This window comes from Coregonus lavaretus (genome assembly GCF_964263955.1).
Source record: "Coregonus lavaretus genome assembly, chromosome: 17".
Classification (NCBI taxonomy): Eukaryota; Metazoa; Chordata; class Actinopteri; order Salmoniformes; family Salmonidae; genus Coregonus; species Coregonus lavaretus.
This window is the reverse complement of record NC_140004.1, coordinates 19262751-19285346: the sequence shown is the minus strand read 5'-3', so window position 1 is coordinate 19285346 and position 22596 is coordinate 19262751. Positions and strand designations below refer to the sequence as shown.

Here is a 22596-nt window from a genome sequence, read left to right as displayed (position 1 = left end):
TGCAAGGCTGTGTTGATGCTAGCTGTGCCCGAGGCAACAGATACCACTATGGCAGATGCACAGCTGCCCATCTGTGTCCTACGGTGTGTGTTCCCTATACACCATTAGGTCAGTTACTGCGCAGCAGAGGATTAAGGCCTCTTTAATATAGTAGTTAGCAGGAGTAACAGAGTACAGACTGTCAATTAACTATAAAGGCCCTCTCCAAAGTAGAACATGGCACATGTTACAGACACTGAAATGTATAGGACATAAATTAGTGTTTCCAAAACAAATTATTATACTATAATAGCTACGTGATTTGCTGCCTTATACATTAAAGAGAGCTAAATCAGTGTGTGAACTGTCAGACCACAGTTATCCAGTATGAAGAGGTTGGGACATGCAAGAGTAGAGTTAAGGAGTTATGCAGCATTCACCCCCTACCTGTCCTCTGTGTGACCAGTGGCCACAGTAGAGGCTGCTGTACTGCCATAAACCCTTTATCTTCACTACTGTGAGTTCAAATAGTTTTTTTAAAATATTCAACCTTTTTCTTCTCCCTACTTTCAAGTGCTGCAATTTTCTTTTTAAATGTTGTTATGGTAAATAAACGGCAAGAAAAGCCTTTGACCATATGAAACAAACATATACTAAATACATTTCCTTTCGCAATAGTAGTGGCACAGTGAGCATCTAGACAGCATTGTCTGTGTCCAAAGAATAGCGTCATTAGAGTTGGTTAATAGAACGATACAATAGCAAAGAAAATACTGTATACAGGCGCTGTCTCAGACAGGCTAAATGAAAAATCTTTCTCACACAAATATACATCCCCACCTACCTACACTACAGTACCTAGTATAGATGCACACACATACAAACCCATGTTTAGACAGTAAGTTGGTAAGTAATTCCTTCTGCAAGGTGCCTGTGGTTGGCTGTGGTTTATTAATGACGGTGCTGCAGTAGTGAGTGGGATCCAGCTGAGCCGGTCTGTCCATGGGGAGGGAGGGCTGTGTCTCTGGGGTCTTCATTAGGCTCTGATGACATCCCCACACGGGGCACCAGCTACCAGCTAGCTAGAGCCTCTGGATCACTATCCCTCTATCACACAGTCATACGCCTCATACAGCAGAATGTAATGCAATATCAATAAGAATAAAGCAATGACTACTGGGACTGTGTGTGGGCATGTTGTTTAATGCTACTGTGAACAAAATATTTACACCACACTAGATATGAATTATGCTTTACAAAAGCCTGTTAACGGTATTCAGCTGTGAATTAAAAAGTTATTGTCTCACCATCCCCAAGGTCACCAGCACATTTAATGTGCTTATATGCTGGAGTGAAAATGTATCGACGAGGAGGAAAGAGACCCTGGTTGTGAAAATAAAATGTGTATTGGTTCTCAAGCGTGCCACTGATTTGAGAAAATGCTCGACTCACTCAAAATATTTTAGCCTGAATACATCAATGCAGCAGCCAGTGACAGACTAGGCTGAGACTATTTCAAAGATAATCCACGGGCTGGAACTGAACTGAGTAGTGCTCGATGTGGGTGCAGTCAAACAGAACCAGAATAGAGGATGGGATGCCATATATCTACTCTCTATGCTATATAAGGATGAGGAAACAAAGTACACCTTTGGGGCTTTTTTATTTTCCAAGTCTGTATGATACCATTTTACCAGAGAGCTGTGTTCTGATGCAAAGAATATGAATACCTTACTGACAGACTACCTGCTGAGTCCTGAAGAACAAACAGCCCTATGAAGGTCAGCTCCTCTTTTTAGAGGACAGTGAGGCTGGTCAAATACAGTACCTTCAGAAAGTATTCACACCCCTCAACTTTTTACACATTTTGTTATGTTACAAAGTGGGATTAAAATGGATTTAATTGTCCTTTTTTGTTAACGATCCACACACAATACTCTGTAATGTCAAAGTGGAAGAAAAATTACAATTTGTTATTTATTAATGAAAAATAAACACTCATATCTTGATTAGATAAGTATTCAACCCCCTGAGTCAATAAATGTTAGAATCTCCTTTTGCAGCAATTTCTGCTGTGAGTGTTTTTGGGTAAGTCTCTAAGAGCTTTGCATACCTGGATTGTACAATATTTGCCAATTATACTTATTATTCAAGCTCTGTCAAGTTGGTTGTTGATCATTGATCATTGCTAGACAGCCATTTTCAAGTCTTGCCATAGATTTTCAAACTGATTTAAGTCAAAACTGTAACTAGGCCACTCAGGAACATTCAATGTCCTCTTGGTAAATAACTCCAGTGTATTTTTGGCCTTGTGTTTTAGGTTATTTTCCTGCTGAAAGGTACATTTGTCTCCCAGTGTCTGGTGGAAAGCAGACTGAACCAGGTTTTCCTCTGGATTTTGCCTGTGCGTAGCTCTATTCTATTTATTTTTATCCTAAATCAGGGGTTCCCAAACTTTTTTACTCAGGCCCCCCTTCCAGCATTGAGGAACATCCCGGGCACAAGCACTGTTCATGACACAAATTGATCACACCCCTCTTGTTGACGGAGAGAAAATGTTGTAGGTTTAAAGCTTATTTCCTGCAATTCTATGAATTTTGCCATGTCTAATGTGTATTCATGTGATATTTGAGTTACGCAAACATTACTACAAAATCTATGGGCTAAAAAACATTAGCTGACATGGGCTAGTTGATCTGGACATTTCTTACAAGTTAGAAATAGCTCTCTAAGGTATGCAATGACTGACTTGACAAGAGGCAAACTGATGATGCACTACCCAATTTCGAAATTGCACCTTGTGCATTCTACTTTTACAATTTTCAGTCCCCCCCCCCCCCCCCCCCCACCCCCACAGTTTGGGAATCACCGTCCTAAATAACTCCCTAGTCCTTGCTGATGACAAGCATACCCATAACATGATGCAGCCACCACCATGCTTGAAAATATGAAGAGTGGTACTCAGTGATGCGTTGTATTCAGGACAAAAATATATATTTTCTTTGCCACATTTTTGCAGTATTACTTAAATGTAGTGCCTTATTACAAACAGAATGCATGTTTTGGACTATTTTTATTCTGTACAGGCTTCATTCTTTTCACTTTGTCATTTAGGTTAGTATTGTGGAATAACTACAATGTTGTTGATCCATCCTCAGTTCTCCTATCACAGCCATTAAACTCTGTAACCGTTTTTAAAATCACCATTGGCCTCATGGTGAAATCCCTGAGCGGATTCCTTACTCTCCGGCAACAGAGTATTGATACATCATCCAAAGTGTAATTGATAACTTCACCATGCTCAAAGGGACATTAAGTGTCCATCTACCAATAGGTCAAATCAAAGAGGCATTGGAAAACCTCCCTGGTCTTTGTGGTTGAATCTGTGCGGGGTATAGAGATGAGGTTGTCATTCAAACATCATGTTAACCACTATTATTGCCCACAGAATGAGTCCTTGCAATTTATTTAGGCTTGCCATAATAAAGAGGTTGAATACTTATTGACTTAAGATATTTCAGCTTTTAATTGTAAATTAATCTCTATTTTATCAATTTTACATTCAGGCTGCAACAACAAAATGTGGAAAAGGTCAAGGGGTGTGAATCATTTTTGAAGGATCGATTCCACGAGCCGACAAGGTAAAAATCTATCGTTCTGCCCCTGAGCAAGGCAGTTAATTAACCCCCAACAACAACTGCTCCCCGGGCGCCGATGACATGGGAGGTCGATTAAGGCAGCCCCGCGCACCTCTCTGATTCAGAGGGGTTGGGTTAAATGCGGAAGAGACATTTCAGTTGAATGCATTCAGTTGTACAACTGACTAGGTATCCCACTTCCCTTTCACTCAAATAAAAAAATATATATGTTGTATGGATGTTGAGAATTTTTGCAAATAATCCCTGTCTGCCTATCCTTTCCCTCCTCAAATAAGTCCTTGAAACTGTTGAAACATGAGCAACATACTGCTAAAATAAAGCAAAGCAACATTGGCTTGCTTGTCCTGTTTGCCTTGTGAGTCCTGACATCATCTACCCAGCCACAGAATAAGGAACAGCAACACAGATCACTGAGAGATGTTAGATCAAGGAGCCGGGTTTTTCCTAACATGTGACATTGTGAAACTGTGGGTTGAAGAGGATGTGGGGTGGTATAAATGGAAGATTTACTAGCATGATCTACCACGACAGGCTCTCAAAACATGCCATATTCACAGTAAGGATTAGCTGCTGCACTCAGTGCTGACTCCACTCACCAGCCGCCACAGCTGACCACATGACGAAGAACATCCCCACTGCGATCCTCTTGAGGGAGGAGGGCAGCAGACCTCTCCGTTTGAGGATGGGGTCCACCACTTTGTCCTTAAGGGGGATCAGCATGAGAATAAGCACTGCGTCGAACATTGTCAGCCAGGCGGCAGGGAAGCGGAACGTGATCTGTCAGGAATACAGAAGAAGTCAAACATGAGAAAAACTATTTACAAGAAGAACAAAAGGCATGGAAAACAATACAGAGAATGTCAGTGCACTCCAGTCCAGTTCCTCAGGGGTGAGGGAGTGATGTGCTGATGGCCTTGCCAGTGCCACCGTGTTGGCGCCCTCAGCTGGACAGAACTAAAACTGAACCAAAACTCAAGTTAAAAAGTGATATTAAAAACAGAAATGAAAGTATAATTTACATTTCACAAAATCTATTGCACACAAACTGTATCTGGTAAGATGAAGCCTTCCATCTAAAGAACAATTAATCATGGATTAGAATAATTCAGAATTTCTCAAAGTTATGTGGGTAACATGTTGTCCCATCAGCAAGTGTGCTAGCAGCAGGTCTCCCGAGTGGCGCAGTGGTCTAAGGCACTGCATCGCAGTGCTAGGTGTGCCACTAGAGATCCTGGTTCGTATCCAGGCTCTGTCGTAGCAGGCCGCGACCGGGAGACCCATGGGGCGGCGCACAATTGGCCCAGCGTCGTCCAGGGTAGGGGAGGGAATGGCCGGCAGGGATGTAGCTCAGTTGGTAGAGCATGGCATTTGCAACGCCAGGGTTGTGGGTTCGATTCCCATGGGGGGCCAGTATAAAAAAAAGAATGTATGCATTCACTAACTGTAAGTCACTCTGGATAAGAGCGTCTGCTAAATGACTAAAATGTAAATGTAAATGTTAGGGTGGAATGATAGACTGTTGCAGTAGCAATTAGCATTAGCAAAAGACCAAAGATGGAGAGCACATTATTATTATAGGCCAAGAAGTCTATTGGCAGAATACTCTTTGAAATTATACATACGAATATATTGGATAACAAATTAACCAAGATGGAAATGTTTTATTCGAAAAGTAGCATACAATTCAACAGTAATTTCTACTGGAATGAGAGAAAATGCTACAGCAAACTGCAAGGCGTAGTCCTTATTTATTTTGCAATTCAAATGTTAAGTGCCTCCTGAACTCCCAAAACATCTCTAGTTTTAAACATCTGATGGTCCTGTTAATTCTCTGATTAAATTTACATTTCTTAGACTAACCGCTGGTAATTTATACATTGTGCCTTTGAGGTTTGAGAGTGTGTGCCCCCCCTCCCTATCGTTCCTCATTATCATATCCAAAACATGAAAGTGTGCTAAGTATTTGCACCTGGGTGAGTCTAGTTTGATTGGCAGAGGTGCCCCAGTAGTCACGACTCGGGAGCTACCAGAGGGAGCACAATAACATTGGTAAGTGTTAATTAAGCAGACAAACAGCCCATACAGGGGAATGGCTCTTTATCCTGCAGCTACTCTTCCCTTGGACTGAGTATGCAGACAAGTGACCCTAAAAACACAGGTGGTCTAACTTTGGAGAGTGTTGGTTTTTACTGAAGTCTCTGCACTTTGGAAGATTAGGATGAATTATTACTCTTCTGGGCTTTTCTGCCCTTTACCTTACAATGTGAAATTGTCAAGAAAGTAATTGAACCAGAGAGAATACATGTGACTGCCTCTCTACTGTACCCATTTGGCCTTGCCTGAACACTTACACATTAAAACTAACTGGGAGGGGAAAATACTATAAAACTACATTATTTATTTATTATTCTGGCCAGTAATATAAAATCTTTCATTCCCTTTTTGATGTCTTTACTGCTTGCCTTTGCTTTGCCAAGCTTACCTTGGCTACCTGCTCTCAGCTATCATCATTAGAGTAGGATTTCCTGGAAAAATATACAGTTGAAGTCGGAAGTTTACATACACCTTAGCCAAATACATTTAAACTCAGTTTTTCACAATTCCTGACATTTAATCCTAGTAAAGAATCCCTGTCTTAGGTCAGTTATGATCACCACTTTATTTTAAGAATGTGAAATGTCAGAAAAATAGAGAGAATGATTTATTTCAGCTTTTATTTCTTTCATCACATTCCCAGTGGGTCAGAACTTTACATACACTCAATTAGTATTTGGTAGAATTTCCTTTAAATTGTTTAATTTGGGTCAAACGTTTCAGGTAGCCTTCCACAAGCATCCCACAATAAATTGGGTGAATTTTTGGCCCATTCCTCCTGACAGAGCTGGTGTAACTGAGTCAGGTTTGTAGGCCTCCTTGCTCGCACACGCTTTTTCAGTTTTTCCCACAACATTTCTATAGGATTGAGGTCAGGGCTTTGTGATGGCCACTCCAATACCTTGACTTTGTTGTCCTTAAGCCATTTTGCCACAACTTTGGAAGTATGCTTGGGGTCATTGTCCCCTTGGAAGACCCATTTGCGACCAAGCTTTAACTTCCTGACTGATGTCTTGAGATGTTGCTTCAATATATCCACATCATTTTCCTTCCTCATGATGCCATCTATTTTGTGAAGTGCACCAGTCCCTCCTGCAGCAAAGCACCCCCACAGCATGATGCTGCCACCCCCGTGCTTCACGGTTGGGATGGTGTTCTTTGGCATGCAAGCGACCCCCTTTTTCCTCCAAACATAACGATGGTCATTATGGCCAAACAGTTCTATTTTTGTTTCATCAGACCAGAGGACATTTCTCCAAAAAGTATGATCTTTGTCCCCATGTGCAGTTGCAAACCGTAGTCTGGCTTTTTTATGGCGGTTTTGGAGCAGTGGCTTCTTCCTTGCTGAGCGGCCTTTCAGGTTATGTCGACGTAGGACTTGTTTTACTGTGGATATAGATACTTTTGTACCTCCAGCATCTTCACAAGGTCCTTTGCTGTTGTTCTGGGATTGATTTGCACTTTTCTCACCAAAGTCCGTTCATCTCTAGGAGACAGAACACGTCTACTTCCTGAGCGGTATGACGGCTGCGTGGTCCCATGGTGTTTATACTTGCGTACTATTGTTTGTACATTTTTACATTACATTTTTGTCATTTAGCAGACGCTCTTATCCAGAGCGACTTACAGGAGCAATTAGGGTTAAGTGCCTTGCTTAAGGGCACATCGACAGATTTTTCACCTAGTCGGCTCGGGGATTAGAACCAGCGACCTTTCAGTTACTGGCACAACGCTCTTACCCACTAAGCTACCTGCCGCCCAGATGTACGTGGTACCCTCAGGCGTTTGGAAATTGCTCCCCAGGATGAACCAGACTTGTGGAGGTCTACAATTGCTTTTGAGGTCTTGGCTGATTTCTTTTGATTTTCCCATGATGTCAAGCAAAGAGGCACTGAGTTTGAAGGTAGGCCTTGAAATACATCCACAGGTACACCTCCAATTGACTCAAATGATGTCAATTAGCCTATCAGAAGCTTCTAAAGCCATGACATCATTTTCTGGAATTTTCCAAGCTGTTTAAAGGCACAGTCAACTTAGTGTATGTAAACTTCTGACCCACTCAATTGAGTGAATTATAAGTGAAATAATCTGTCTGTAAACAAATGTTGGAAAAATTACTTGTGTCATGCACAAAGTAGATGTCCTAACCGACTTGCCAAAACTATAGTTTGTTAACAAGAAATTTGTGGAGTGGTTGAAAAACAAGTTTTAATGGACTCCAACCTAAGTGTACGTAAACTTCCGACTTCAACTGTATTCTCTGTAAGTTACAGCTCAAATGTGTCGTCAGAAATAAAGGCGCACAACATAACTGAAGTAAAGATATCTAATCTCACTTCCATTTTCTATTTGATGACTGCTTAGAGTATGGTAAAAGCACTTCCTTTTTTTGGAAACAGAAATATTACATGCTGAGAATGAAAATAAGCAATAACATTTCCAGTTTAAATGATACTTCAGAATGTAAAGACCTTTTCATAGAATCACTTTCTGAGAAATGGCCATTTCACCCGAAAGCTGTTTTAACAGGTAGTATTGAAATACAAATGAAAAACAGAATAAGTGGCATGTTTTTGCTCTTTTAGATCTTTAAAAAAGGGGCAATCTGCAGTTGCTACATACAGTACCAATCAAAAGTTTGGACACACATACTCATTCCAGGGTTTTTCTTTATTTTTACTATTTTCTACATTGTAGAATAATAGTGAAGACATCAAAACTATGAAATAACACACATGGAATCATGTAGAAACCAAAGAAATGTGCAGCGACACACCATCCCATCTGGTTTGGGCTTAGTGGGACTATCATTTGTTTTTCAACAGGACAATGACCCAACACACCTCCAGGCTGTGTAAGGGCTATTTTACCAAGAAGGAGAGTGATGGAGTGCTGCATCAGATGACCTGGCCTCCACAATCCCCCGACCTCAACCCAATTGAGATGGTTTGGGATGAGTCGGACAGCAGAGTGAAGGAAAAGCAGCCAACAAGTGCTCAGCATATGTGGGAACTCCTTCAAGACTGTTGGAAAAGCATTCCAGGTGAAGCTGGTTGAGAGAATGCCAAGAGTGTACAAAGCAAAGGGTGGCTATTTGAATAATCTCTAATATAAAATATATTTTGATTTGTTTAACACTTTTTTGGTTACTACATGATTCCATATGTGTTATTTCATAGTTTTGATGACTTCACTATTATTCTACAATGTAGAAAATAGTAAAAATTAAGAAAAACCCTTGAATGAGTAGGTGTGTCCAAACTTTTGACTGGTAGTGTACATTTTTCGACATAGAAATTAATAATATGTATCCATTGATTCTTGAAGAATATAACTTATAAATGCCTCATAAGCTTAGTTCAACAGTCGTACCCTATCAGAACACAAAATATACGATTATTTTACTCCAATGTTTGTAAACAAAGTAAAAGTAAAAAAACACTATTGCCTCAAAACATGGTTAAAACTATAATGTTGATATCATGTATGGTCAGTCCTTGCATCCATAGCTATGTCTATGAATTTGAGAGTGGTTACATTTCTCATGCCCCATCCCTCAACTTTTTACTGAAACAGTGGCAGGGAGCGCTTTGTTATTATTTCAACTACGGATTTCCCCCTTTAAGATGGTGGATGTTTTAACACCCTAGAATGTGTGGTTAAAGAGAAAGTGTTTCAGTTCACATTTTACTCTACACACTTCCCTTATCACCCTATGCATGTGTATGTTCAAATGCCTGTCAGATTTTGAATCTAAAAGTAGCAACAAACCCAAACAGGTGCTAGTCTCTTACCTATTTGTAGTCAAAGTATGTGATGTGGACTAACTAAACACTTCACATAGGCTACTCCCTGGGAGATACTGGGGCACACACTACAACAGAGGATATTTAGCCTAGTCTAGTCAGAGGCATCACCCAGGAAAAAAATGTCTGACCGAAGCACAAGAGACAATGAAAAACCAGGTTGTTTATCTGTGATTAGGGAGAGGGTCAAACTTTAGATTTAATCCTCTGGGCTTTAGCAACCTTGACTGCTTCCAGCTGTTGTCTCTGATGCTTTTTCTACAGGGAAACTAATCCTTCCCATTCTAAAAATCAGGTTAGACAGAGACAGCCAACTGGACCTGTGGGGCTGTCTGCCAACAAACAAAACGTGATATTTAACCTTCAAGTTCGAGTAATGCCCAAAATGTGACAGACTATGCTTTCTAGCATTTGTTCAGAGCAACAGTGACTACCCACTGGGCAAAAACTGGTTGAATCAATGTTGTTTCCACGTAATTTCAACAAAACAATTCAATGTGATGGCGTTGAATCAACGTGGAAAAATGATTGGATTTGCAAAAAGTCTTAAACGGAAAGGAATTCAGTCTTTTTTTCACCAAACCTTTAACCTAGATCCAACAACATGGTGAATGTTTTTGCTGATTTCTCATTGAATTCACATTAGTTGACAATTCAATCAAATGTAAATCAAAACTAGACATTGAAATCACATCTCTGCCTAGTGGGTATAATCATAGCACACATGCCAGCACTTAGACAGATACAACACTGCCATCCAAATCAGCTGGGGTTCAATTTGAGTTTACCTGGAGGGTGCCGTCACTGCTGTTGGTGCCTGTGCTGGTGTCAGGAATCCTTAGATGTAGGCTCTGGAGGAAATACGTTGTCTGCATCTACAGCACAGTGAAAATAAAATTTCTTAAGTGATGCTATTTTGCCTGCAAAAACACTGAACAAACCTACTGTGCTTGATCCTGATGTTAATTAATGTTGCTTAGATCTATGAAAACGAAAGCCTTTTTGTTACCATAAGGAGGATAGGTAAATAAATATCTCTCACCTGAAAGTATACAGTCCAGTATGGGATAAGAGCAAAGAACACTGGGAGAACTTTAAGCATTGCTTTCACCTCCTCCACTTTCTCCTCAGGGAATCTCCCTCCATACGTCACCTTGGCACTGTCCAGCATGGTCGGTTTAGCCCTTAACGAGAGAAGAAATACAACAACACATTTTAACAACTTTAAAGACATACAAAGCTGCTACTGTATGTTTTGATAGGGGCCGTACAATTTAGTAAATATCCCATAAACATAAACTCAGCTACTATTCAACAAAATTCTGGAGTTAAGAGACTTAATTAGGAGTTTTTTGTGAATGTCTCTCCTTTAAAATAACAACACTTCTAGTGAAAAAGGGCAGAAACGTTACACTAAAGCCTATAATCCCCATCTCTGGATAAAAAGCCTTAATAAGGAATTCTTGAAAGGCTGCAGGATTGACCAACTAAATACATGAAATGTCAAGTTTTTGGACTGATTATGCTACTTAGGTTCAAAGTCAAGCAACAGAACATTGAAATAACTTTCCTCCACAACGAATGATGATGAATGCCAGGAAGGACCAAAAAAAACGTATACAGTACAGGCTGGGGATCAAAGAAAGGTTTAACATAAAGGGCTACCAACAACACATAGTGGCGCTTTCTACCTAATTCCTACCAGCATGTTAAAATGTGCAACCAGAGGAAAAAAAAAACTCTATACCACCTTTACTCCACACACAGAGACGCATACAAAGCTCTCCCTCGCCCTCCATTTGGCAAATCTGACCATAACTCTATCCTCCTGATTCCTGCTTATAAGCAAAAACTAAAGCAGGAAGCACCAGTGACTCGGTTAATAAAAAAGTGGTCAGATGACGCAGATGCTAAGCTACAGGACTGTTTTGCTAGCACAGACTGGAATATGTTCCGGGATTCTTCAGATAGCATTGAGGAGTACGCCACATCAGTCACTGGCTTCATCAATAAGTGCGTCGATGACGTCGTCCCCACAGTGACTGTACATACATACACCAACCAGAAGCCATGGATTACAGGCAACATCCGCAATGAGCTAAAGGCTAGAGCTGCCGCTTTCAAGGAGCGGGACTCCAACCCAGACGCTTATAAGAAATCCCGCTATGCCCTCCGACGAACCATCAAACAGGCAAAGAGTCAATACAGGACTAAGATTGAATCGTACTACACCGGCTCTGATGCTCGTCGGATGTGGCAGGGCTTGAAAACTATTACAGACTACAAAGGGAAGCACAGCCACGAGCTGCCCAGTGACACAAGCCTACCAGACGAGCTAAATCACTTCTATGCTCGCTTCGAGGCAAGCAACACTGAAGCATGCATGAGAGCACCAGCTGTTCCGGATGACTATGTGATCACGCTCTCCGTAGCCGATGTGAGTAAGACTTTTAAGCAGGTCAACATTGACAAGGCCGCAGGGCCAGACGGATTACCAGGACATGTACTCCGAGCATGTGCTGACCAACTGGCAAGTGTCTTCACTGACATTTTCAACATGTCCCTGACTGAGTCTGTAATACCAACATGTTTCAAGCAGACCACCATAGTCCCTGTGCCCAAGGACACTAAGATAACCTGCCTAAATGACTACCGACCCGTAGCACTCACGTCTGTAGCCATGAAGTGTTTTGAAAGGCTGGTCATGGCTCACATCAACATCATTATCCCAGAAACCCTAGACCCACTCCAATTTGCATACCGCCCCAACAGATCCACAGATGATGCAATCTCTATTGCACTTCACACTGCCCTTTCCCACCTGGACAAGAGGAGCACCTACGTGAGAATGCTATTCATTGACTACAGCTCAGCGTTCAACACCATAGTGCCCTCAAAGCTCATCACTAAGCTAAGGATCCTGGGACTAAACACCTCCCTCTGCAACTGGATCATGGACTTCCTGACGGGCCGCCCCCAGGTGGTAAGGGTAGGTAACAACACATCTGCCACGCTGATCCTCAACACGGGGGCCCCTCAGGGGTGCGTGCTCAGTCCCCTCCTGTACTCCCTGTTCACCCATGACTGCATGGCCAGGCATGACTCCAACACCATCATTAAGTTTGCCGACGACACAACAGTGGTAGGCCTGATCACCGACAATGATGAGACAGCCTATAGGGAGGAGGACAGAGACCTGGCCGTGTGGTGCCAGGATAACAACCTCTCCCTCAACGTGATCAAGACAAAGGAGATGATTGTGGACTACAGGAAAAAGAAGAGGACTGAGCACGCCCCCATTCTCATCGACGGGGCTGTAGTGGAACAGGTTGAGAGCTTGAAGTTCCTTGGTGTCCACATCACCAACGAACTATCATGGTCCAAACACACCAAGACAATCGTGAAGAGGGCACGACAAAGCCTACTCCCCCTCAGGAGACTGAAAACATTTGGCATGGGTCCTCAGATCCTCAAAAGGTTCTACAGCTGCACCATCGAGAGCATCCTGACTGGTTGCATCACCGCCTGGTATGGCAACTGCTCGGCCTCCGACTGGAAGGCACTACAGAGGGTAGTGCGTACGGCCCAGTACATCACTGGGGCCAAGCTTCCTGCCATCCAGGACCTCTATACCAGGTGGTGTCAGAGAAAGGCCCTCATAATTGTCCAGCCACCCTAGTCATAGACTGTTCTCTCTGCTACCGCACGGCAAGCGGTACCGGAGCGCCAAGTCTAAGTCCAAAAGGCTTCTCAACAGCTTCTACCCCCAAGCCATAAGACTCCTGAAAAGCTAATCATGGCTACCCGGACTATTTGCACTGCCCCCCCCACCCCCAACCCGGTTGTTTTGCTTAACACTTTTTCTTATTTTTTTTACTTTGCATTGTTGGTTAAGGGCTTGTAAGCAAGCTTCTTTGTCATTTTACATATGGGTGGCGCTGGGAATCGAACCCACAATCCTGGCATTGCAAGCGCCATGCTCTACCAACTGAGCTATACAGGACCACATAGCTTTCTTTTTTAAAATCCTAAAGTAGATTTGAAGATGTTTGCTATAAAGTTAAGAGTATTGGGTGTCCATCGAGATCAGAGAGAGCCCAGCCTCATTCACAACCTTGATCAAGCCCACATCCATGTACTGATAGTACTACTAAGTAACAGCAACACAATGGTGATCTGGCTGGCCCCTCTTACCGTAGCAGGTTGGGCTCTTTGGGCTGTGCGGTGCAGCAGGCATAACCCAGGATCTTGAACATATCAGTGAAGGCACTACCGTCAGCAGGCTTGTTGATGAAGACTGTACGCCCCAGCAGGAACACCAGAAAGGAGACACCCAGGCACACAGCTGGGATGATGTACCCCAACTGGAAGTTGATGTTCTGCTGGATGTAAGCCACGCCACCTAGGGACAAGATGGCCCCCAGGTTGATGCACCAGTAGAACCAGTTGAAGAACCTGCGAGTGGCCTCTGGGCCGCGATCTTTTACCTGTGAAGCAAAAAGGCTTGTTATGGCAACCAATTTCATCATCATTCAACCTCAGTACTCCATCAGCATCCGTTAGAAAAGAAACTGAATTGCAGTATTATATCAAACTCAAGACATAGGCTAGACCTAACATGGGCATGTATGGCCATCTAAAATACACAGTAGGCCTAATCATAGGAAATATGTTATTGTAAATCCCATCATTCAATGGCAGCAAATGATTGTATAACTACCACGTGATGCATCCTACACTGCTAATATCTTCCTTCTATTCCGTGCTTCAAAAAAGGGGAAGTAACCTTGTGAAAAGCAATACGACTGTCCACTAACTCATGAATAGGCTAATCTAATAATGTTTTGAAGGTGAACAACTAATTTTACTGAGTGGCATGGACCATTTTACCCCAATATTACTTTTTGTATCCCACATGAAACATTTACCAATCAAAATGAAAAAAAGGTGTCTCTAAACCAATCATCCACTAAAAATGTAGCAAGAAAAAACAATTGAAAATCATATGACGATGGAATTGAAATATGTGCTAATCAAAGTCACCACCTCTTTGATAACTATTTTGGCCAGTGTGGTTTAGCTAGATTTGAATAACAATGAAACCTTTCAGAGATTTCCCACTGCAATGGGCTTTCCTCTTTCATGAAGGGTCTTATAGGTAGGCCTAATCCTTAATTTCAATGAGAAAAAGAAAGAGACAGATGTGAGTTTCACTTCCTATGTTGATGTACAATTACTCATCTAGCATTCTTCTCAGCCTCAGATGACTGGTGTGTTGACCTGATTGATGGCATTAACCAAATGTAAACCTCATGATGCAAATGACAAATTGCGACAACCAGCAGGGGTCTTGCAGATTGAGTTATCATGGTAAACCAAGAGAGATGACAGGCATACTACATCAAAATGTTGCCTATTCTACAATTACCATTTCAGTCCATATACAAGGCTGACCAAAGTAAGATCATGTTTAGAACCTTTCAGGCTTTATAAATTAGGCTATGTTAGATTGGATAGCATAATAAATTGAGCATTCATTAAGTTTTCATAAGAGATCTTAGAGGGATTGCTTTGTTTACTCATAAGATATACTGTACCTGGTCTGCCCCAAATGGAGTGATGTTGGATTTCACTGTTCCCACACCAAGGGCAATTAGAACAAGGCCAGTGTAGATCACTGGCCCACAGTAAGGTGCCCGTGTGGGGCAGGTCACATTGCTTGGAAGGGTACTGTTTATGCTCAAACACTCAGCAGGTTGCACTGGAAATGCCATTTCATCACCACACAGGGTATTCCTGGAGTCTGTACTTGCTATAAATGGGAAAAACAGTATGCCAAGGAAGTACAGGATCAAACTGCCAGCAATGGTCCAGAACTTTCCCAGATATGCATCAGCCAGCCAGCCACCAAATGGTGAGATCAGGTATGTAACCCCCATGAACATCAGTGGTGCCTGGCTGGCCTGAGTTCCCTCCCAATAAAATGGGCTACTGTTGAGGAAAAGGACCAGGTTGGAAGTGATGCCATAGAATGCCACTCGTTCCAATGATTCTGCCAGCAGAATAGTTGCACATGCCAGTCTTCTACCCTGGAACACTGACACAGGTCTGTTTACAGTCACAGAGCTGCTGTCCAAAAGAGGGGTGCTCTCACTGGCATCCCTGCTGGCCATCTTTAGCTGACTTGTTGACTTGAAATGTTTACTGGAAAAACGTCAAACCTAAACAAAATGACCACGAGATGATTAAAATACAATGATACGTAGTGTTATGACAATAGTTGCAATAGTTAAGATGTTGGAGAGATTACAACAGGGTGGTCCAGTTCAGCTTGAGAGATACTTGTTTTTAAAAATAGCTAACTAAGGTATGGAATATTAGCTAGCTTACAAAGTTTGGTGCGGTTCATGACATCAGCATGCTAGCTTTAGCACGATGATGATTCGCATCATAACATTGAGAAGTAGTATACAGTACCTTTAATGAATGATACGTTCCAACGTCTGCCATTTAGCCTCCTATCTTAACAGTTTATTTGCTCGACCTGTCACAAAATCAATGTGTTCAGAAAAGCGAATAGCTAGCTAGCTACTCGGGTAAATGTAATGAAACTGACAATCACACTGCCTGTCACAGCACTAGCGCGTGACTGTAAACTCCTTCAACAGTCTAAATTGTGCTTTTTTCCGCATACCATAAACAGATGGAACGACTTCGCATACAACTACTGACAGTTTGAGCGACTGAGCCAGTCAATCCCTACAGTTTACAAATCTGTGATTTGTGCATTTGCTGTGCTGTTTAGATGCACATAGTTGAGTTATGTTAATTCTACCCACTGTCGTATTTTAGCCCAGATCCATTGGCCAGAATGGTACATGCTTATAATCTATTGGTCGAAAAGGAAGTCATTCAACACTATTATTTCAACACTTCCTGCAGGACTTGCAGTTCCTCTTTCTCTTGAGTGTCATGAATGAAGATCAGAGTACTCCAAATTGAATAAAACGAATAAAAAATATAGCCATATAAATACATATATAGCTACATTGTTTTTTTTACATGGTAGCTAGGTTGTACAAGGGGTATAGGCTTTTTCTGAGGCTTTTTCTGGAGGGGGCCAGAGAGAGGTTCCTCGTTTCCAGGGGAACATTATGAAAGACGGACTGTCATTTGTAAACAACAGTCCCACGTGTGCCAACGTTGACGTAGCTCATGGGTGTCAGCAGGATGAACTATAAACAGCATGTAATTCAGGCAGCTCTACACTAATTGAACATTATTTTTTATATCTAACCTCTATTCAAATTGTAAATGAAGAGACAGCCCTAGGTATAACTATGAAATTGCTTTTCCTTGCATGCCTCAGTCCAAAAACGGGAAACTGCACCACAGCCGAGAGAATAAGGTAACGTTAGATAGCTAGCTTTTGGGTTGTCTTGAAAACAAGGAAGTAACGTACTAGCTAGCTAGCTCACTGTCAGGAAAATGTGGGAACTAAATGATTGGAAACCGGAACTCAATTGACTTAGCATACAAGAAGGAATCATAGCTTGTTGGATCTGCAATACATGCTTAATAATGGCCAATGATTCCCATTCAATGTTCAGTGCCAGAGCCACATATTTATCTAACTGCACGGCTCTGGTCAGTACCCACCTCGCCTGTCATTGGCTGTCAAATCTATTGGCTAATATCAGCTGGATCAGCGCTCCCATCGGGGAATCAGTCGTGATCAATCAAAAACATGAACGCCTAGAGACGGATCGGATGTTAACATGAGGAGGAAGAGGGGGGTTCGTTTACGGAGAAATGTCAGTGCCGAACTGCCGATGAAGCGAACATAACAGAATAAATGAATTAAAGTATTTCGTTAATAGGAGATTGGAGTTGGAGTAAAATGGCGGAAGTGGATGCTGAGTTCGAATCAAGCAGCGCGTCGAGCAAAGTTGGTGAAGATGAATGTCCTGAATGGACTACCATAGTGTCGAAAACTGGATCAAAAAGGAAATTGTCTAAAATAGGAGTGGAGGATACGTCTATGAATGATAATGATTCACTTCTTGTTGGGATGCGTTTGTTAAGTAAGGATGCATATGTGGGAAACCCATTTGAGGTGAAAAAATGGTGAAGTATGCGCTGGGAAAAGTGGAGTCTGTCAGAGTTACCAGTAGTGTTCTTATTTTGATTCATTGTATTTCTGAAGAACAGAGGAAGATTGCAGTCGGCCTCAAAAGAATCCGGACAACAGAAGTTTTGTGCTTTGAACTTTGGAGTAGAGCACTCGTCAAAGGAGTCATCTCAAGGGTGACAACGGATTTTCAGGTTGAATTCCTGAAGAGAATTCCTGGTGTGGTTGGTGCCCGGCGTCTGACCTGGGTGAATGGAGAAAAAGAAGAAAGCCTCTGTCGGTCCTGTTGTTTTTTGATAAAGAGCATCTACCTACACATGTGAAGCTTGGTTATGTAAGAGCTTTCGTTCCCAAACCACTGCAGTGTAATAACTCTATAGGTTTTGGCCATGTTTCAAGTGTGTGCAGACGGATGGAGTATACTGAAAAACGTTGTGAAGAAGGACGACGGTGTTGCAATTGTGGTGGGGATCATGATCCCGAGTTCCTGGGGTGAAAGAGTTTGAGGTGGCAAAAGTTAGAGCGACCATTCGAATCTCCCATGCGGAGGCTATTAAAATAATTGAGAAAACAAGTAATCCTAGGTAGTGGATGCACCACAGCCTGTTGTAAATGTTTGCTGTCAGTCAAAAGATACCCTGTGTGTTAAAAAATTAGATTTTTGTGGTGTTCATTGCCACAGTTATAAACTGTATGGCTCAAGTCTCAAAGAAGACTAAGAAACTGCACATTATTGTGGCTGCGGCAGAAAAGTTTTTAGGACTTTTACATCTGAAGACTTGCAAGGGGTACTGGTGCCGGAAGATGGCCCGCACTCCCAGGCTCCCCTTGAGCCTGTGTAGGGATCAGATCTGTTTATTTTTTAACAGTAAATTTGTTTTATTTATTTTATTTTTGGTAGTTTGTAAAATTTTCGGGTGGGAATCCTGTTTCCATCCCGCACAGTAGGTGGCGGGATGCACATGAAATGGTGCAATTGCCAATATACCATAGAATAAGAAGATGTGCTCCTATCTAGCTAGCTATCCAGTAAACCTACACATCGAGAAATAGCTATAGTGCTAGCTAACTGTAAGCTACAATCTTTTCATTTCAGGGCACACATTGTATCAGCGGGTCACACCTGTGAGCTTCGAGATGCTACGGGTTTCAAGTCATCGGTAGAGGTGGCCAGATTGATAGAACAGAAGCCACCCTTCGAGGGTGCTATTGCCATTCACCTGTTCAAAGGAGGCAGGCTCCTTCTAGGTGAAGTTACAGTACCTTCAGAAAGTATTCATACCTGTTGACTTATTCCACATTTTGTTGTATTACAGCCTGAATTCAACATTTATTAAATATATTTTTTACACACAATACCCCATAATAAGAAAGTGACAACATGTGTTTTAAAATGTTATTGAAAATGAAATACAGAACCGCATTTACATCAGTATTCACACCCCTTTGCTATGACACTTCAAATTGAGCTCAGGTGCATCCAATTTCCTTTGATCATCCTTGAGACGTCGCTACAATTTGATTGGAGTCCACCTGTGACCAATTCAATTGTTTGGACATGATTAAGAAAGAAACACACCTGTCTATATAAGGTCCGACAGTTGACAGTGCCTGTCAGAGCTGAAACTGTATCAAACAATATCACTGAACTGTCTGTAGATCATCGAGATAGAATTGTGATGAAGCATATATCTGGGGAAGGGTATAAAACTATTTATAGTGTTGAAAGTTTCCAAGAGCATAGTGGTCTCCATCATTGGGAAATTGAAAAAATATGGAACTACCCAGACTCTGCCAAGAAGGACCTTGGTCAGGGAACCCAATGACCACTCTGACAGAACTACAGAGTTCCTTGGATGAGATGAGAGAACCTGCCAGAAGGACAACAGTCTCTACAGCACTTCACCAATCTGGAGTTTATGGGAGAGTGGCCAGATGGAACGGAAGCCATTTCTGAGAAAAAGGCACATGACAGCACACCTGGAGTTGGCAAAAAGGCATGTGAAAGACTCAGAGTATAAGGCAAAATATTCAGTGGTCTGGCGAGACATAAATTGAACTCTTTGGCCTGAATGCAAAGCACTATGTCTGGAGAACCAGGCACAGCTCATCACCTGTCTAACACCATCCCTACCGTGAAGCATGGTGGTGGCAGCATCATGCTATGGGGATGCTTTTCAGCGGCAGGGTCTGGGAGACTGGTTAGGGTAGAAGGAACAATGAATGGAGCCAAATACAGGCCAGTCCTTGATGAGAACCTGCTTCAGAGTGTTAATGACCTTAGACTGGGGTGAACATTTATGTTCCAACAGTACAATGACCCCAAGCATACAGCCAAGGCAACACTGGAATGGCTTCAGAACAAGAATGTGAAAGTCCTTGAGTGGCCAAGCCAAAGCCCAGACTTAAATCCCATTGAAAATATGTGGAAAGACTTGAAGATCACTGTTCACCGCCGCTCCCCATCTAACTTAACAGAGCTTGAGAAAATCTGCAAGGAAGAATGGGAGAAAATCCCCAAATCCAGATGTGCAAAGCTGATACAGACATACCCAAGATGACTCAAAGCTGTAATCGCCGCCAAAGGTGCTTCTACAAAGTATTGACTCAGGGGTTCGAATACTTATGTAAATTAGATATTTATGTATTTCATTTTCAATGCATTTGCAAAAATGTCAACTGCAAAAAAATCACTTTGGTATGTTGGGGTATTTGTGTGTGTGTGGATGGGTGAGGAAATTTGTTTGAATTTCGGCTGTAACAACAAAATGTGGAATAAGTCTGGTGTGAATACTTTCTGAAGGCACTGTGTTTGCCTCATCACCTTTTCTTATTCCCTTATTGATTCACCCTTTCATTGAGGTGAATTGTACTGATAATGTCATTCATAGTAGCTAAACTAGCTAATAATATAAGGATAAAGGTTCCAACTCCTTCAAATGTATCAACATCCTTAAAATAACCCCCCTTTTCTACTCTTTATACCAGATACCCAAGTGCCCTTTGGAGTAGTCTTCGGCGGAACAGACATTAATGAAGATGTGAAAGTTGAGCAGAAACGTGCAGTTATGGAGCAGGTGTTGCTGAAAGCCAGGTGAAGTCAAGCCTCTCAGACTCTAGATTTGGAAACCATTAATGTCCAGTTGAACCACAGAGCATGCATACAGAATGCATGCTAACCATTTTCAACTACTGTACTCTGGACAGTTCCCTTGCTTTTATGCAATTTTAAATAAGCCTACCCCTGAACACATGACCAAAAAGCACATGCAGTTGATCGGAAAAATATAACACAGATAAACTTGCTATTGAATGGATACGTTATAATTTACAGTATCACATTTTAAGACCACACACACACAACACTTGTGTAATTGCTGCCTTGACTGCACTGTTTCTGTATATAGTGGATAGTCCACCATAGGGGTTTTGCTGAAGTACAGCGTGAATGTGTGTGAAAATAAAGACAGGATTACTATGAGCTACCACTAGGATACCTTCTATGGTCTGTATTACTGGCATGAAACAGTGAGGTTGAACTGTCTTACCAGTGAAGCTAACCCCAGCTGGGCTGGTTGTGTGTTCTGTCTTCCCGAGATCCCGCCCTGCCCCTAATGCTGCTGGCTAGTGGTGCATTGGCTCATCAATATCTGAGCCTAGGCTATACGTCTTATTTCACAGAGAACTTTGTGTCTTTATTTTCAAGGGTGTTGTTTGATTTTACAGACCGTAAAACACCCATCTAGTGTGAGTCTAAAGGGATAATTGCCTCTGGGGAGCACTGGTGTAAACTGGGTCCCATGATTTCAAACGTCTCAGTCATGGCACCTCCTGCTGTTACCGCCTCTCCTCACAAACCTTGATCATGAAATTCAGTCACCCATAGCTAGGCCTGTTGGCCCAATTCACAATCCTTACGAAATATAGCACACTACTGTCTTTTGTTCAACATTCCCTTTGCATTCTTAGTAGAGCCCGACCGATTTATCGTTTCACCGATATTATCAGCCGGCATTGGCCTTTTATCGTTATCGGCGATAATTCTATTCCACCAATAACCGATATACAATAAATAGGGTGAAAAAAGGGAATCTCATGCTTATCTGAACACTTGCGGCCATTCTTATATTGGACAATTGCTCCTTTTAAAGGCAATTTGAGAAGTCTGTGTGGTAAATGTCACTTTTTCATTTTCCTGCTGTAAAACAGTATATCGACAGATATACCGGTATCAGTTAGGTTTGTCTCCAAAAAAATCTGAATTGGTATCAGACCCCCCAAAAAACATATAAATTCACGCACAAATCCTTCCTCAAACCAGCAGCAGCAACTTCTCCACCCTCACCTACTCATCCTCAGTTAGGAGGTTTTTGTGGAGTTGCTGTCATTGCCTTTGATTTCTGCTCTGATATTTTCTCAACTGTTATTGTTTGGAAAGGTGTGACATAGATGCCAACCCGGAAAGACAATTTTATTATCATACTGTCCATGACCATTAACTAAAGTTGGCGGCAGGTAGCTTAGTGGTTAAGAGCGTTGTGCCAGTAACTGAAAGGTTGCTGGTTCTAATCGCCGACTAGGTGAAAAATCTGTCTGTGCCCTTGAGCAAGGCACTTAACCCTAATTGCTCCTGTAAGTCGCTCTGGATAAGAGCGTCTGCTAAATGACTAAAATGTAAAGTAATGGGTTTTCTTTTTCTTATTTTTTACAGATTTGCTGTTGCATTTACTGACAAACTGAAGGCAGAGGCTGAAGTATTTCTGGTAGCTATGATTCATTCATCAGTTTTAACTACTACTTGTAGTACAGTGCTCACATATGATCATTTTAAACCAAGCAAGTACACTTACTGTAAAGTGGGGGTTCAAAGCTGGCTCATTCAAGTACATGGCCAGTTGTGTTTTAAGTCTACCATAGTGTTTAATTA

General features: G+C 41.9%; 2 protein-coding genes across 3 annotated transcripts in view; one reads left to right on the top strand and one right to left on the bottom strand.

Moving 5' to 3' along the window:
* Positions 1-16189, bottom strand: part of slc15a4 (solute carrier family 15 member 4) — a 37771-nt gene extending 21582 nt beyond the window's left edge. The window contains exons 1-6 of the mRNA XM_084180578.1: positions 16016-16189; positions 15136-15759; positions 13733-14025; positions 10581-10722; positions 10327-10413; positions 4235-4415 (exon numbers count right to left, since the gene is read on the bottom strand). Coding sequence (XP_084036704.1) covers positions 4235-4415; positions 10327-10413; positions 10581-10722; positions 13733-14025; positions 15136-15711 — 1279 coding nt within the window. The 5' untranslated portion in view covers positions 15712-15759; positions 16016-16189. The remainder of the gene's footprint in view (positions 1-4234; positions 4416-10326; positions 10414-10580; positions 10723-13732; positions 14026-15135; positions 15760-16015) is intronic.
* Positions 16190-16741: 552 nt separating this feature from the next.
* glt1d1 (glycosyltransferase 1 domain containing 1) overlaps positions 16742-22596 on the top strand; it is a 35208-nt gene continuing 29353 nt past the window's right edge. For both annotated transcript variants that reach the window (XM_084181049.1, XM_084181048.1), the window contains exons 1-4: positions 16742-16946; positions 18766-18917; positions 20658-20763; positions 22381-22432. In XM_084181049.1, the coding sequence (XP_084037175.1) occupies positions 16879-16946; positions 18766-18917; positions 20658-20763; positions 22381-22432 (378 nt within the window). In that variant the 5' untranslated portion in view covers positions 16742-16878. The remainder of the gene's footprint in view (positions 16947-18765; positions 18918-20657; positions 20764-22380; positions 22433-22596) is intronic.